Source organism: Centroberyx gerrardi, chromosome 5, assembly GCF_048128805.1.
Source record: "Centroberyx gerrardi isolate f3 chromosome 5, fCenGer3.hap1.cur.20231027, whole genome shotgun sequence".
In the NCBI taxonomy this organism is placed as follows: Eukaryota; Metazoa; Chordata; class Actinopteri; order Beryciformes; family Berycidae; genus Centroberyx; species Centroberyx gerrardi.
In genome coordinates this window covers 13,898,461-13,912,500 of record NC_136001.1, presented here as the reverse complement: position 1 = coordinate 13,912,500, position 14,040 = coordinate 13,898,461, and the positions used below count along the sequence as shown (strand labels likewise).

The following is a 14,040-nucleotide window of genomic DNA, read 5'->3' as shown; positions in this document are numbered from 1 at the left end:
CTATTTGCATATACTACTTATATGTATACTACAAGGTGTTCACCAATTACTATTTTGTTGGCTTGGGTTGTGAAAATGTACCGTTGTGTAGTACAGCACAACCCAAATCAATGTGAGGAGTTTCCAAGTCAACAAGGAGTGGTGACTCAGTGTTTGACAATCATGTTGCCAATGAGAGAGAAATGGAGATACAGAGGAATGAAATAGGACAACAGATGTCGCTTCATCACCCTCTGCCCCGGTCTTTTGATTTCTGAAAAGATGAGGTGTACTTGCACACATCGGACACATGATATCATTCATTTGCGTTTTTACTGCGCATCCAATTTATTTTTTCTTGTTTTTTCTCTTAATTTATTTTCTCTTTTCATTTTGGTGTGATGACTGGTCTATGTCATGATTTCAAGTTCATTGCTGAGGTAGTATTTATGATATATTGCTGCCATGACCTCATATACCTTGACAAATACTCCCTGTGAGCTGAAACACATTTGCAGATTGTGTTTTATAATCTTTCTTAAAGCCAATACCTCAACATTTTCAGCTCAACCTTGTGCCTTCTTCTTAACGTTCTTCAAGTTTGTGTTTTTACATCAATTCCTATACCCGATAGCTAAGAGGACAACCTTTATTATTCCAACATGAACACAGAGAGGTGAGTCAGTCTTTGACTTTGGATACCTTCTTTACATCTTACCTCCCACACATTAAAGTTACCAGAGAGAAGGATATGGCAATAGAAAGGAATGGAACAGGACAACAGATGTCGTTCGGTCACCCTTAGCCCTGGCCCCTGGCTCTCTCTGAAGTGATGAGCTGTATTTGCACACATCAGACCCAAGGTCACCTGCCTGAATGCGAAGAAAAAAAAGGACTGCTTCTTTTTCTGGAAAAAAAATAATAAAAAATTGCACAGAGAGGCTGTGGTGTTATTGAAAGAGCTGTATCATTTAAAATTACTCTCCAAGGTTTAAATCTTGAGTTTGGCCATTCATTAATAACCCCATCCCTTCCAACATAACAAAAAGCTTGTTTCACAATTAAGAAAGGTAAAGTAGGAATATTAGCAAAATATCACTTAGATCAAATAGATAGGGTAAGGAAATCCACTGTATCAGCTTAGTCTAAACATCATTATTAAATAAGACCAATGCATTAAATGTGCATAGCTCAGATCAGATGTTAACCTATATCTATCACAAAATACATACAGTGTCAAAGAGGCAGGTTGGTGCCTATGTTGGTTCAGCATCATGTTGGAATATGTAATAACTGTATCACTGTAAGAACAAGCTACTCTCCTGAGACTCTCGACCCAGTACTCTCATTCCAGGAGCTGCATTTTCATAGAATAATGCACTCATAGCTATTCCACCGTGATTTCAGTATTTGCATTTCTCCATCTCTCTTTGAACAGCAGGAGAAAATCCCTTCAGTGTCTGTGCACAAAGGGGACAGGGACTGGGCGAGTTATCCCTGTTCTATCTACAAGATATAAATCAAGTAGGACACACAACTACACTGTGGCCTAGAGAGCATCAACCACAACAGGATAAGCATTCATATCTTGTGTAAAGCAGGATCTTGTGATGAGCTGGATATTGTCAGAGACTTTGAAGTAAAGTTTTAGAGACTGACCTTCTATCTGGTTACAGACTTTTTATTTAGTTGTTATTATTTTTTTATAACATTTTAACATTTTAAGCATGAATTTAAGCTCCCTGATCGGCCTTTTCAAAGGAATAGCAATGTGAAACTGTTGAATGCAATTTCAACATCTGAGGACCAATACTCTACTAAGAGTATTCACAACAATAGCCTTTTAATCAGTTTCACAGCAGGTGCAATGAGAGAGGGGATAAAGGGGCGCAGTCACATTTGGGAGAGCACAGTTTGGGCAGGGAATAAAAGAAGATCTAAAATGCTATATAAAAGAGAAATGTGCCAGCCTTGGTATCAGGAAATAAACACATATAAGCCCTTCTCTATATATTGAAATTCTGTTGCCTCTCTCATCTCTCAGTGACATCTGGTATATGGGAATCATTAAAATTCTGACAGCACACCGTTACACATTACCTATAATGGACTATAACTCATGCTGCAGGAAGACCCTCCTCTCTAATGCTAGTCATGGCCCTAATTACGAGGTTTACCCCTGAGCATTTTGAGGAACAGATGAGGAACAGGAGGTGTGGGCACACATCCTCAGAGTCTCATCTACATGCCTGCCCTGATGGCCGCTACATATTCATACTGCCATACCACCAGACAGCCTGCATGACAAGAGGCTGACGATGAGAGGGCTTCACCAATATCAATCATGCAATCAAGCATTACAGCCACAGCAGTCAGTGTAATGATGTGCCAGCTCCTCTGCCTGTGTGTGCATGCATCTGCATGTGTGAATTTGCCTCAAACAAAATTCCAGCAATTATGTGTTTCTATCGTAACAACAGCTGAAAAAGATTTGGCCTTTGTATCGCTATTGATTGCTTAGAAAAGCATCACCACTACTTTTCATTCTCATTGCAAAAGGCATAAAGGTGACTGTATGATTACAAAAATATGGAGTTCTGTTGTTCGGATGACCTGTTGACTGTTAAGCTCAGTTCAGTTCTCCTTTGCAGCATTTTTTGAGACACAGACCGCTGTAGCCACTACTCTAAACATGTACAGCGGTGTAACTGAACCACCTAGATCCTCCATCCTCTCCACATCTGACAAGTGACAGTATGATAAAGATGGGCGGGCAGGTGTCTTGATGACGGATGCACTGACACTCCAGACAATTTCTAGCCCCTCAGTGAATCTACTTTAAGAGCTATCTTTATTCCAAAGCTCTGTGAGGAATTCATAGCTCACAGAACACTGTAATGAATAAAACCATTAATAGAAATGGAGTGAAAAGTTCTGATGTTGCCCATTGTGTGTGAGCCTGTCTCCAAGCTGCTTCTGGGTGTTCCCACTATAACTCTATATATATCATGCGACAATGTGAGATTTGATTGTTGTTGTTGTTGTTGTAGCATGTTGTAAAGTCCAAAATGTAGCTGTGAGTAAAATTTGCTGTGAAGAATCAAAAGCATTGTTTATGGTAGTGACAAAAACAGACATTTAGCAGCTTTAATACTTTTATTAAAGTTACTTTTCAATGTTTACAATTGGTGGGAATGTCCATTACCAAACCAAACCACAACAGAAACATTAATATATCTGAGCTCCATATGTACAAATGGAATAAACTCTACTATGATCAAAATAAATACATTATACATCAAATATATTGTTCTCTTCATAACTGGGTGTATGATGTATGTCTTTTATAGATGTTTTAAATAAGAGAAGTACATACATTTTTAGAGATAAGTCTAAATATGGGACAGAAAGACTGCCTCAGAATGGGGATTGAGGGGATGTAACTAACATAAATAATTGACCACTAGTATATCTAGTTATAGATGTTAGGGCAAGGCTAGCTTTTATAATAACAGCCTTTTTGCATTCTATACACATGACATTAAGATAGCTAATTAAAGCAAAAGGATGCTGTAGTATTGTACAGTATACGGCCAGGATGCAAAGGAACTATTCTTGAAAGCTCTTGGCCACAGTCAACAGCATGCATGTTTAGGCTGCCACAACTCTTCCCCTCCCCCTCCTCTCCCCCCGTATTCTTCCTATTTAATTGTTCTCAAGAGTAAACAAATCATCAAAAGCATGACACATTCCACCCTTGTGTACTTGATGCACTAGTAACCCACAGTAGCGTCTCATTGTTTTTTCTATTTCAGTTCTTCTTGTGTGATCCACAGACTAAAAGAGAGGGGGGCAGAGCATGAGTGAGAGAGAGATTATAAGAAAAAGCTTCCAAAGCATTGAAATTGGCTTTTGCATTGCAGAGAATCAGAGCTGCTTTCAAGTCTATAGATTGGCTAGGGTGCAACTATCCATGTATCTTTCCCTTTTGATATTAGCGGCACAATAATGAGCAGTCCAAGACAGAAGAACATTAAAAGATACTGCTGGAGAACGCTGGATTATGCCAGCGTCTCTGTGTCCTGTAGCCTTCAATCACTTGGATGCCTTCTGAATCTCATCTGTGTCTGTGTATGTGTGTGTGTGTGTGTGTGTGTGTGTGTGTGTGTGTGGTGCGCCAGTGTGTCAGTGTGAGTTCATGTCAGTGTGTGCGTGGGTGTCTTTGTCCGTGTGACAGTGTGGGCAGTAGTAGATGTGACGTTCTGGATTCAGTTGTTAGTTGTTAGTCATAATCCACCAGGAGGCTGTGGGGAAAAAAAAGAGAGAGACAGCGAGAGAGAGAGACAGAGAGAGACAGAGAGAGAGAGAGAGAATTTACCTAACACCAGTCTGTACTTCCTAAGGGAAACGTCAGGGTACATTTAAAAATCATTAATCTACTTTACATTTTATTAAGCTCCTGTGTGATTTATTAGCTAAACATTTCCTTCAAGCAAATATCAAATGTGTCAATAATTTAAGGTCATTTGGGGCCGGGGCCATCAAAACAACTTAAGGGCAGGAGAATCACATATTTATAGATACCTAAGGCAGTGTTCACACTATTCTACACTTTTCAAAATGCCAACACATTTTTTACATGAAAGTCAATGGGAAGCAGCCGCAAGGCCGACAGAAAGCGGCTGGGTTGGAAAGATGCTGCACCTGGTATTTTTAGGCAGTGTGAAGCACTTTCTTAAGCTGTGAACAGTTCAATCTATTAGAGGAGCACTCATGCCGCTCAAAGGGTGTTTACTTGCTAACTCCTCCCCCAAAACACAGAAAGATGAACATGCTCAAACATGTCAATAGCGAACACTTGCCTGCTACAAAGCTCCTTCCAGGCAAATATAAAGGCAGTGGCCTAAAAATCAAATCTCCTAAACTGTTTTCCAAAAAACAATCAAGCTGTAACCAAGCAAACCTGCAACCAAGCAAACCTGTTTGCATCCCAGACGAGTATAAGCTCCTGTCAGACAAATGTGTCGCTAGCAACCAAAACCAAATATCTTCTAACATTATGGTTGTCTTCCAGGTTGCTTAATAAAGCTAACACTTAACACACACATTTGTCTTTCAGATGTCTTACTTAAAAGTCCTGCCAGACAACTCTAACTAGCAACCTTGGCCACAGAGCTGTTTGTCTTCCACAGAGCTCCTCCAGGATGCATTTATTGGCATCAAAATGAGTAGTTGCTATTTCCTAATATTAGCCAGAACAAGTTGATCAAGCTGTTTCCTAATACGTTTTGATGTTGTCCAGATGATACACCAAGTAAAGCAGTAGCTTACTAGGTAACTCATCTGTTAGTAGCAATAGCAGTCAGCCAAATAATACATGTAATAACATGTCTGTCTTCCAGATAGACATCAAGATTTACACGAACACACCTGTTGAAAAACTGACAGACAACTCTATAACTAGCAGCCAAGCAAAAATAAGTTCATCATGCTGTCTCCTCACACCTGTTTTCTTCTAGATAAGTTTCTTAAAACTCCTGCCAAGCAAAACAGTTAATATCTCAAAACATATGCATGTCTTTCAGATAAGTTACTCAAGGTGAACCTTAACACACGTTTGGCCTCCAGACAAGTTACTTAAATCAAGTCTTGCCAAACAACTCTACAAGGTAGCAGCCTTGCAAAAGCAAATATATCTCCTAACATTGTGCTCATCTTCGAAATAGGTTTCTCAATGCAGCTGTCTCAAAGCATGCATATTCAAACTTAGGTTTTGGTATAAATTAGAACAGAAAGATAGTGCAAGTGATATTAAAACAATGCGTTTACCAGCTTAGTGTCAAGACTTTGCAATTATACAAAGACTGTATTTGCAACTGAGCCAAGGAAACATTTTGGGTGCACTCATCTTTCTTTTGTTTCAGGGAGGAGTTAGAAAGTTGCCCATGGCACCGGCCCTCGTCTGTAACCTGGGCTGATTATCAAAACCAAGAATGCCAAGTCGATACTTGTGTCCTTGTGGAGAACGTTTCAACCCAACAAAACCCAGAAATTCAACCCAAGTTGTCTTGGGGAGAATTTGAGATGGACTGTGTGCTTCACATCATGTGCATGATTAATTAAGACATACAGCTGTTAATTTTCCCAGCTGTTAACCAGCTCTGTACTAGACTACAGCGCTGCTCGCCGTTGTCGCAATGAATCTTGGGGCTTTCAATTAGTTTTTGTCGGTCAAGTCACCATCCGATGCATCCTCGATATTTTGAGGTTGGCAAGGAAACTTCCAGGGTTTCTATCTGTCCTCCGTCCTGTCGTTCTTTTGATTTGGAATCATACTTCAGCGGTTAGATATTACGTAAACTGCATCACGGAGGACACAAGAACGCACAAGAACACGTATTGATAATCAGCCATAGTGTTGGGCTTAAACACCCTTTGAGAGTTCATGTCATGGACCTTTTTGTAACCAATCACAACAAAGAAGAGGTGGGGTTTCACGGTGCATAGGCAGCCAACCTTTCGCAACGACAACAAAAAACAGATTGAAAATGAAGAATCTACTGGTGGAAAAGTTGGTAGTAGTTATGACTCATCATTTCTGTTTTGAGAATTGGATGCAAATACTGTTTGCTGCCAGCAGCAGTTGGTCATCATGGAATCAAAGTACATGTTTGCATGACCTGCTTTTTCAAATTATCAGCACAAAATGCGGTTGAGGCATGTTTTTTTTTTTTTTTTCTAAAAAAAAAAATTGGAAGTATGAGCACACCCTATGTATACCTGCAGACACACAGACATACACAATGAAGTTGGATATCCTAGAGCAGTGGTTCTCAACGTGGGGTTCGGGGACCACCAGGGGTCCTTGAGGGGGTTCTAGGGGGTCCCCAGCAAATTGATGAATTGTTAAAATTCACCATTATTTCTTTTACAAGAAGTAAACACAATTAGAGAATGTAGAAGAATGACTATTTTGATCATAATTTCACTGTTATCTCTCTATCTACAATACAGATTGTCACGGAATTCTGGACAAAATCATATCTAACTATAAAAATATTCACAGAATTGAGTTTGAAAGGCAAAATCTCATCAAATGGGGGTCTGTGGCCCTAATGTGGACTAAATTAGGGGTCTTTGATATGGAAAAGATTGAGAATCACTGTCCTAGAGAACCAGTACTTGCAACACCTACATAGTGTCTTCAAAAGATATCGGCACTTGGATTATCTCCTTAGAAATGCCTCATGTCTGCACATGTAAACGGTGTACACGGATCATCGAATCAAATTCCGGCATATGCTGTAGTCTACCTTAATTCAAATTTGTCTTCACAATATCCTTTGGGAAATGCATGTGACAATTTCAAGAACTCTCTTGAAACTGTGCGTGAAGTACGTTGTGAGGTTTCAAGATCATTCGCTATGGGGAAACTCACCCCAGATAGGCCTAGAGGCTAATCTTTTTGTTGGGCTAGTCCTGCATTATTCCTACTGGCCATGTGAATATGCTATGACATTAGGCCCACACAGGGCGACTGGTAGCCTAGGCCTGTCTGCAGATATTAACACTGATTATCTGCGAAACATTTTGCAGCATGGCTTAAGAAGAACAATGGCATAGAGACAGCAGCATAGTAAGCTATTAGCATTGTGTGGTGAACAGATCCCTCAAGTGAACAAAGTGGGACTTGTTGTGATCAAATTAAGACATCAGAAACTCCTTAGGGTTGTGGCAAGCTTGATAAACCATTCTCAAGGTTGTTTGATAATCGTGTTATTGAGGCTGGAATTAGGCTATTTTTCAAGACAGGCGTTAACAGGAAATACCTATCAAAATGGCATGAAACTGTACAAAATAAATCTATACTGTAGCGTAGGTATGGTGCAGGTGTCATTACAGTCTAAGACAACGCTACATGAATGCCTCATGTACTGTGCACTACACCTAAATAAAAGACATTACACCAACATTACACCTATACTGCATGTGTCTAATACCTGGGTCTCCATTGTAAGATTATGTAAATTCTTTGAGTGGTTGTAGAGGTTTGATCAGATCTTGGTCTGACACTAAGTAGGGGCTGCAGGTACTGGTTCTCTTATATATTTTTGGTTGTAGCACTTATACATACACACACACACATATACACACACACAAACCTGGGAGCAGCATAGTAGATACTACTTCAGGATCCTCCAACATGTCAATGATGCAACGCTGGAAATCTTTACTGCTATTGGACTGCAGGTAGCTGCAGAGGCAAAGAGGGAGCAAGAGAGAGAGAAAGCGAGAAAAATAAACTATTAGAAAGAAAGAAATCAGAGTAGAGTGCAACGACTTCTCCACTACTGGATTTGTTTATGTTTAATATGTTTAAATATGTTTGTTAATGTTTAATTAGACAGTTTTTCAATGGAGATATTCTGCATTTTGAGACTGCCAACATTTTGAAGATGTTGTATTTTGTATTGTTTATAGACACTGGAGAATACTGGAACTGTATTTTGAGTGTCAGTAAGGTGCAAAGAGATTATTTTTTATCAAGCAAGTACCAACTTTTTTGTGCAACTATATACTCATATTTGCACAACAAAAATCCTCATTGAGGCTTTAAATCACATTTACATCTAACACTACAGGTCTGTGCAAGATGATAACTGTTCCATAGGACAGATGAACAAATTCATTGATATGTACATCGTAGATGACATTGGAAGCAACATCTTTGCGTACATGTACATGTGTGAGTTTGTGTGTGTGTGTGTGTGTGTGTGTGTGTGTGTGTGTGTGTGTGTGTGTTTGTGTGTGTGTACGTGTGACAGATATTGGCAGCCTGCTTGGCATTCTGAGATTTTTGATGGAAATGTTCCCCACCACTGAAGATGAGCAGATGGCCCATCTCGCAGTTTGCGCACATACACACACACACACACACACACACAAACGCACACACACCATACCCACCTCATCCAGGAGATGCGGTCTTGCCAGAACTCATACATTATGTAACACGACTTCCCCGGGAGCTTCTGAACGGACACACTGACAGAGAGATACGGAGAGAAAGCAGGGTGGAGCAAGAGAAATACAGAGGGAAAGTGAGTGCAAGTAGAAAGGGTGAAAGACACAAAAAAGTTTGAGACTTTTGAGAGGCAGACAGATGTCAGCTATTACTAAAAACTTAGCAAAACTTCATGGCAGATAGCAGATTGTAAAGTCAAAAGAAAATGAGCGCTCATTTCCATAAAATAATTTGTGACTGTTTCTATGTGAAACTGCTATTTTTATATATATATATATATATATATATATATATATATATATATATATATCAAAACTGTCATTCCAATCAAGCTGCTCACAGCTTGGGTTCACATAAATACCGCTGAAGTATCTCATGATGACGATACATGAGCAACATACAGATGGCCAATTTTCACCCACAGTATTTTTGCATTTTTGTCCTCACTTATGGACGTCAGTTTTGCCCTAGTTTAAAATTCAATCCCTGATTCAAGCAATATTGCTCATCAACATCGCCTCAAAAAGTTGCCTGAACAACATGGCCTGACGTCATGCTCTGAAGTAATACTGTTTTGCCTGAAAAACAGAGAGCGTGACTGACTGCAGGTTGTCAGAGTGGGCCGAGGTGGCGTCGGCGTAGCTCTTCAGAACCTTCCGGAAGTCGTCCAGGTCTTCCTCGGTCACCGACATCTGCCTCTGAACCAGCAGGATGTTCTGTTGGCACCAAGACAAGAGAGGACCGCAGCAAGAGAGAGAGGAGCGAGATGAGATGATAAACATAAAACAATCGCCCGTATATAAGGAACAGCATGCCGTGTGTGTGTGTGTGTGTGTATGTGCGTATGTGAGCGAAGAGACATCCAACAAACATCGCCCCCTGAGGTACAGGCATGTGTGTTGATATTGTCAAGATGGATACTTATGAAACTTTTTGATGGGTAACTGTTTGCACCTTCCTAAGGGTAAATAGCTCACCATCTGTAACAATAGATAAGATATAAATAAATAAAAGTGATGTCTATTTGTATCGCTCTCACCTAAGGCATATTCTGTGTACTTTCTATTTTATTTGCCTATACGGCTGAAAGCCTGAGTGGAGACAGCTGGATGAGGCAAGATGGAGGCACTATTGTAAAGCAATTTTAGTGCAACTCTTGGACTCACTACCTGCAAGGATATATGGGGCAAAGTGGGGCAAACCTGCCCTGAGTCACAGAGACAGTTTTATAACCCCAACTGTAGCAGCTAAATTTAAACTTTATGTCTGCAAGGAGATGGCAGCTACATCTGTACAGCACAGAGTCTCACAACAAAGTTCCTAGATATATATATTTTTGCAAATAAAGTGCTGTGGAGCTCACTGCAACTTCGCTGAGGTTACAGAGTATTTCTAAATTTTAATGTATCAACAACACACCAAGCTGTTTCATGATACTTGATCTGCATTAAAATAACTGCATAGCCATGATACCTCATCAGTGTCTTATAGATTCATTTGTTTCTACAGTGGTAGTTGTCACAGATATCCCTAAATTAAATTATTCTTCATTTGTACTGCAGCGTCCGTTTTAGGTTTTTCTTTCACAAATGTCGTCTCAAATGTACCAACTAAATTTAACATGAAATCGTAACATGACACTTGTATCTCTCAATCAACCGGCTGCCAGATCAATCCGTGAGCCTCCTGGCAGAGGAAAAGAGAAGAAAATCTTAATAATAATGTGGTATTTTTTGCTTTATTGATTGCAGAAGGGAAATTATAGTTCAGCTTTACCCGCTCAACAGGAAAGTGGGAGTGCAGGGTGAGCTACAGAGCAGCACCCTGCAGCTGCGAGGGATTCAGTGTCTTGTTCAAGGACAAGCGGACTTGAACAGCGGCCTCCCTACCCGCTACGCTCCCTGCTGCCCCCTTTATTGTCTAAACAATTCAAAGCAGTGATTCGCTACTGCAATCAGTTCATGCAGTAAAAAACATGTTCTATTATGACTAAGTGCTGAGTCCCAGACTTGTATCTGCTGGCCCGTGTTATATATTTAGCAGCTAAGGCCATGATTAAGTGTGCGTAGAAATATGCAGTCGACGACAATTTGTTAATGCGGAAGGTACTGCAATTCAGAATTTTAGGGTGTATTCATTGTGCTGGTTCATTCAGAACTCCCACGAGGATGACGACTGATCATGGATTTTTCATATGTTCACCTTTTGGCATTGAGTGGATTTCTTTCAATATTGTGCACCTTTTATAATGTTATTTGCTAGGTTTACAACTGAATGGTTTAATTCTAAAATGCTATCTATCCACCACCACCACCATCATCATCATCATCATCATCATCTAGTGTTCATTGTTAAATATTTCAAAAATACCCCTGATTATATCACCTGAAGTATCTATTTTGTAAGCAAAGTATACATGTCACATTTTTCAAATACCTTCAATATCCTATTTTGGAATAAAACTCTACAATTCTATACAGAACAATGGTGCCAATTATCCACTGTTACTGGGAATAGGCTTATCATAGCATAAACTAATGAAATGGACACATTACTCTTTGTTTTTACCTTTTTGTGTACTGAAGATGTCTTTTTGTTACACAATAGGGAAATACTGTATGTCCCAATAGGCATTTGGAAAAATGTATTACAGCTGGTGCTGCATAATAGACTCAGGAATGAGGATTTTGCTGTTGTCATTTCTAATTTCACTTTTTATTACAGTGTCATAATAATTACTTTCATCAAATTTCCACTATAATTATATTGAGATAATATGTTGCACAATTACCCTTCTCACTTGTCCAACCCAAGGTTGTAATCTGAGAATTATAGGAGAGTTTTGATCTGAAGTTTTAAGATGCAAGCAATTCCTCCCTAAAGCGAGGCCCTTCTTAGTTTATGATCTATTTTATTTGCACAGTGAGGTGCAGAACATTTCATAAGGGTACAATAAAAATTCTTAGTGTACTTTGCACAGATGCAATATCCATTTGGTACGCTGCTGTTCTATCTGGTACAGTATGTCACTGTAATTCAGCAATAATATGCAAAAGGGAGTGCTATTCCATGAGATAATATTGCTGTGCTGTAGTCTCAGGAAGACAGCAGTGTCACATTTCAGCACTGCAGTGCAAAAATCTCATCATATAGCTTGACCTTGAGTGTATCATTGCTACTATACCACAGCACTCCCTTAAAAAGTTATGTTAAGTGTTAGTTTGTTTCATTTGGACACAACATCTGACATGTTGACCTTTGCAAATAGCTTTTTTTTGTGTTGCTAAGCATCACTAACCATCTGCTGAGTGGAGGGAGGTGATAGATGTGTTTTACCTGATATGGACAACGGGGATGGTCACATCAACAGTAAAATGTTAAGCTCCAATTTGTTGTTTCATTGCAACTGACCTTTTGAAATTATGTTTTAATAATGGCTGTGTGTGTGTCTGTCTGTGGTATTATAATCCATACAACACTGAGGTAGAGATGTGAATGTGTTGCCTGGTCAGAGTGATTGTCATAACATATTGGCAATCATGCTTCTCAGCCAACCTTATTACTTGAAACTTCAAAACTAATTGCCACAAAATGTTTATTCAGTGCTTCACTCATATCAGTATTCTAGGTACATTTCGGGTGTCAGTATTGACTCACAGACTTGTATGTGCTGGCCAGTGTGTCCTCTTTGAGTGGCTCCAACTTGGGACTCTGAAACAGAGAGGTAATAACTTGAGAAGAGTAGAGGCTATTGTAGCTCTTGGCTCTGTCAAAGTTATGGCAAAGAAAGATTATTCATGCCCAGAGCCATTTAAGAGTTGCATCACTGAAATCAAAAAAGCCCCAATAGCCCATAATACTTCCTGAAACAATCTCTGTTTATTTGATTCCCAATTTATTCCATAAAATTACAGTCAAGCTAATATTGTTTCACACCAAAATTAAGCTTTATTAGAGTAAAACTAGATTACTGGAGGCTTGAAAATAGTTTCAGTCTCCTCAATGTTGCAGATTTTATTGATGAGCTTTAAGCTTTGGACTAGCCCTTACCGATGGACAGCAGCTGATCATTTCCTCCATCCTTTCTCTATGTAAGTTGCTCTCTCAAAACACATGCTGCTACTCTCATGGTTTTATAAATCACTGACCTGTTATGTTATTAGCCACTTGTTACAACCCTGCAGTTGGTAGTCTTGCAATAAATAAATAAAATAAATTCATATCTTGGATTTTGGCATGCTCAGCACATTCTGATTCATTTGATTTTTTTTTCTTTTGTCTGATGCATGAGGCTTTGTTGTGAGTGCAAAGTCAAGATGTCTTGTTTGTTCGTGTTTATTGGAACAGCACCGGCAGGGTGTTGTTAACATGTGGCTAACAGTACAACGGGAATAGCAAATTTGAATATGAAACTGTGAGATGTCAGCAACTGAGCAGACTACAAAGCAAAACATGGTGTGATTCATGTGGCAAAACAGTGATCATCATACCACACAAGTTCAATAATGAAGCAAGAAGGAGGGCAGTGATAGCTGGAGCGCTGGTGCAAGTTACAGGATAGATCATTTGCGCTTGTGTTCAGGCTGAGAACAGTAAATACATGGGTAAATGGGCTAAACAAATGGATTAAAGCCCTTGCACCAGTCTTTTATCCATTGCTTTTCGTTTTACAGCTGGAAATGTGATAGCAGAATAAAGCCATGATGGGGTCAACTGACATTCTAAAAGTCAATCATAGCCACACTGCGGAAAGTAGATTGAAATTGTGTTTTGGAAGAAAAACAGCCAGGAGAACATATAATACACCAGATGAATGATTTCATTTTTCCGAACCCTGTCCATATTTTGATACGCGTCTATATAGTCTATAAGAACACAGGGTAGAAGAATGATGCTATGAATAATGAATTATAGCACATGAAATGCAAGAGAATGAGTTTTCTGCCTAAAGAGAAAGAGTGTGTAAGTGTGTGTGTGTGTGTGTGTGTGTGTGTGTGTGTGTGTGTGTGTGTGAGAGAGAGAGAGTGAGAGAGAGA

The 14,040-nt window shown here is 39.5% G+C and overlaps 1 protein-coding gene across 1 annotated transcript in view; it reads right to left on the bottom strand.

Moving 5' to 3' along the window:
- Positions 1 to 3,284: 3,284 nt before the first annotated feature.
- Positions 3,285 to 14,040, bottom strand: part of necab3 (N-terminal EF-hand calcium binding protein 3) — a 37,290-nt gene continuing 26,534 nt past the window's right edge. The window contains exons 9-13 of the mRNA XM_071903926.2: positions 12,662 to 12,715; positions 9,608 to 9,720; positions 8,947 to 9,024; positions 8,142 to 8,233; positions 3,285 to 4,283 (exon numbers count right to left, since the gene is read on the bottom strand). Of these exons, the coding sequence (XP_071760027.1) occupies positions 4,255 to 4,283; positions 8,142 to 8,233; positions 8,947 to 9,024; positions 9,608 to 9,720; positions 12,662 to 12,715 (366 nt within the window). The 3' untranslated portion in view covers positions 3,285 to 4,254. The remainder of the gene's footprint in view (positions 4,284 to 8,141; positions 8,234 to 8,946; positions 9,025 to 9,607; positions 9,721 to 12,661; positions 12,716 to 14,040) is intronic.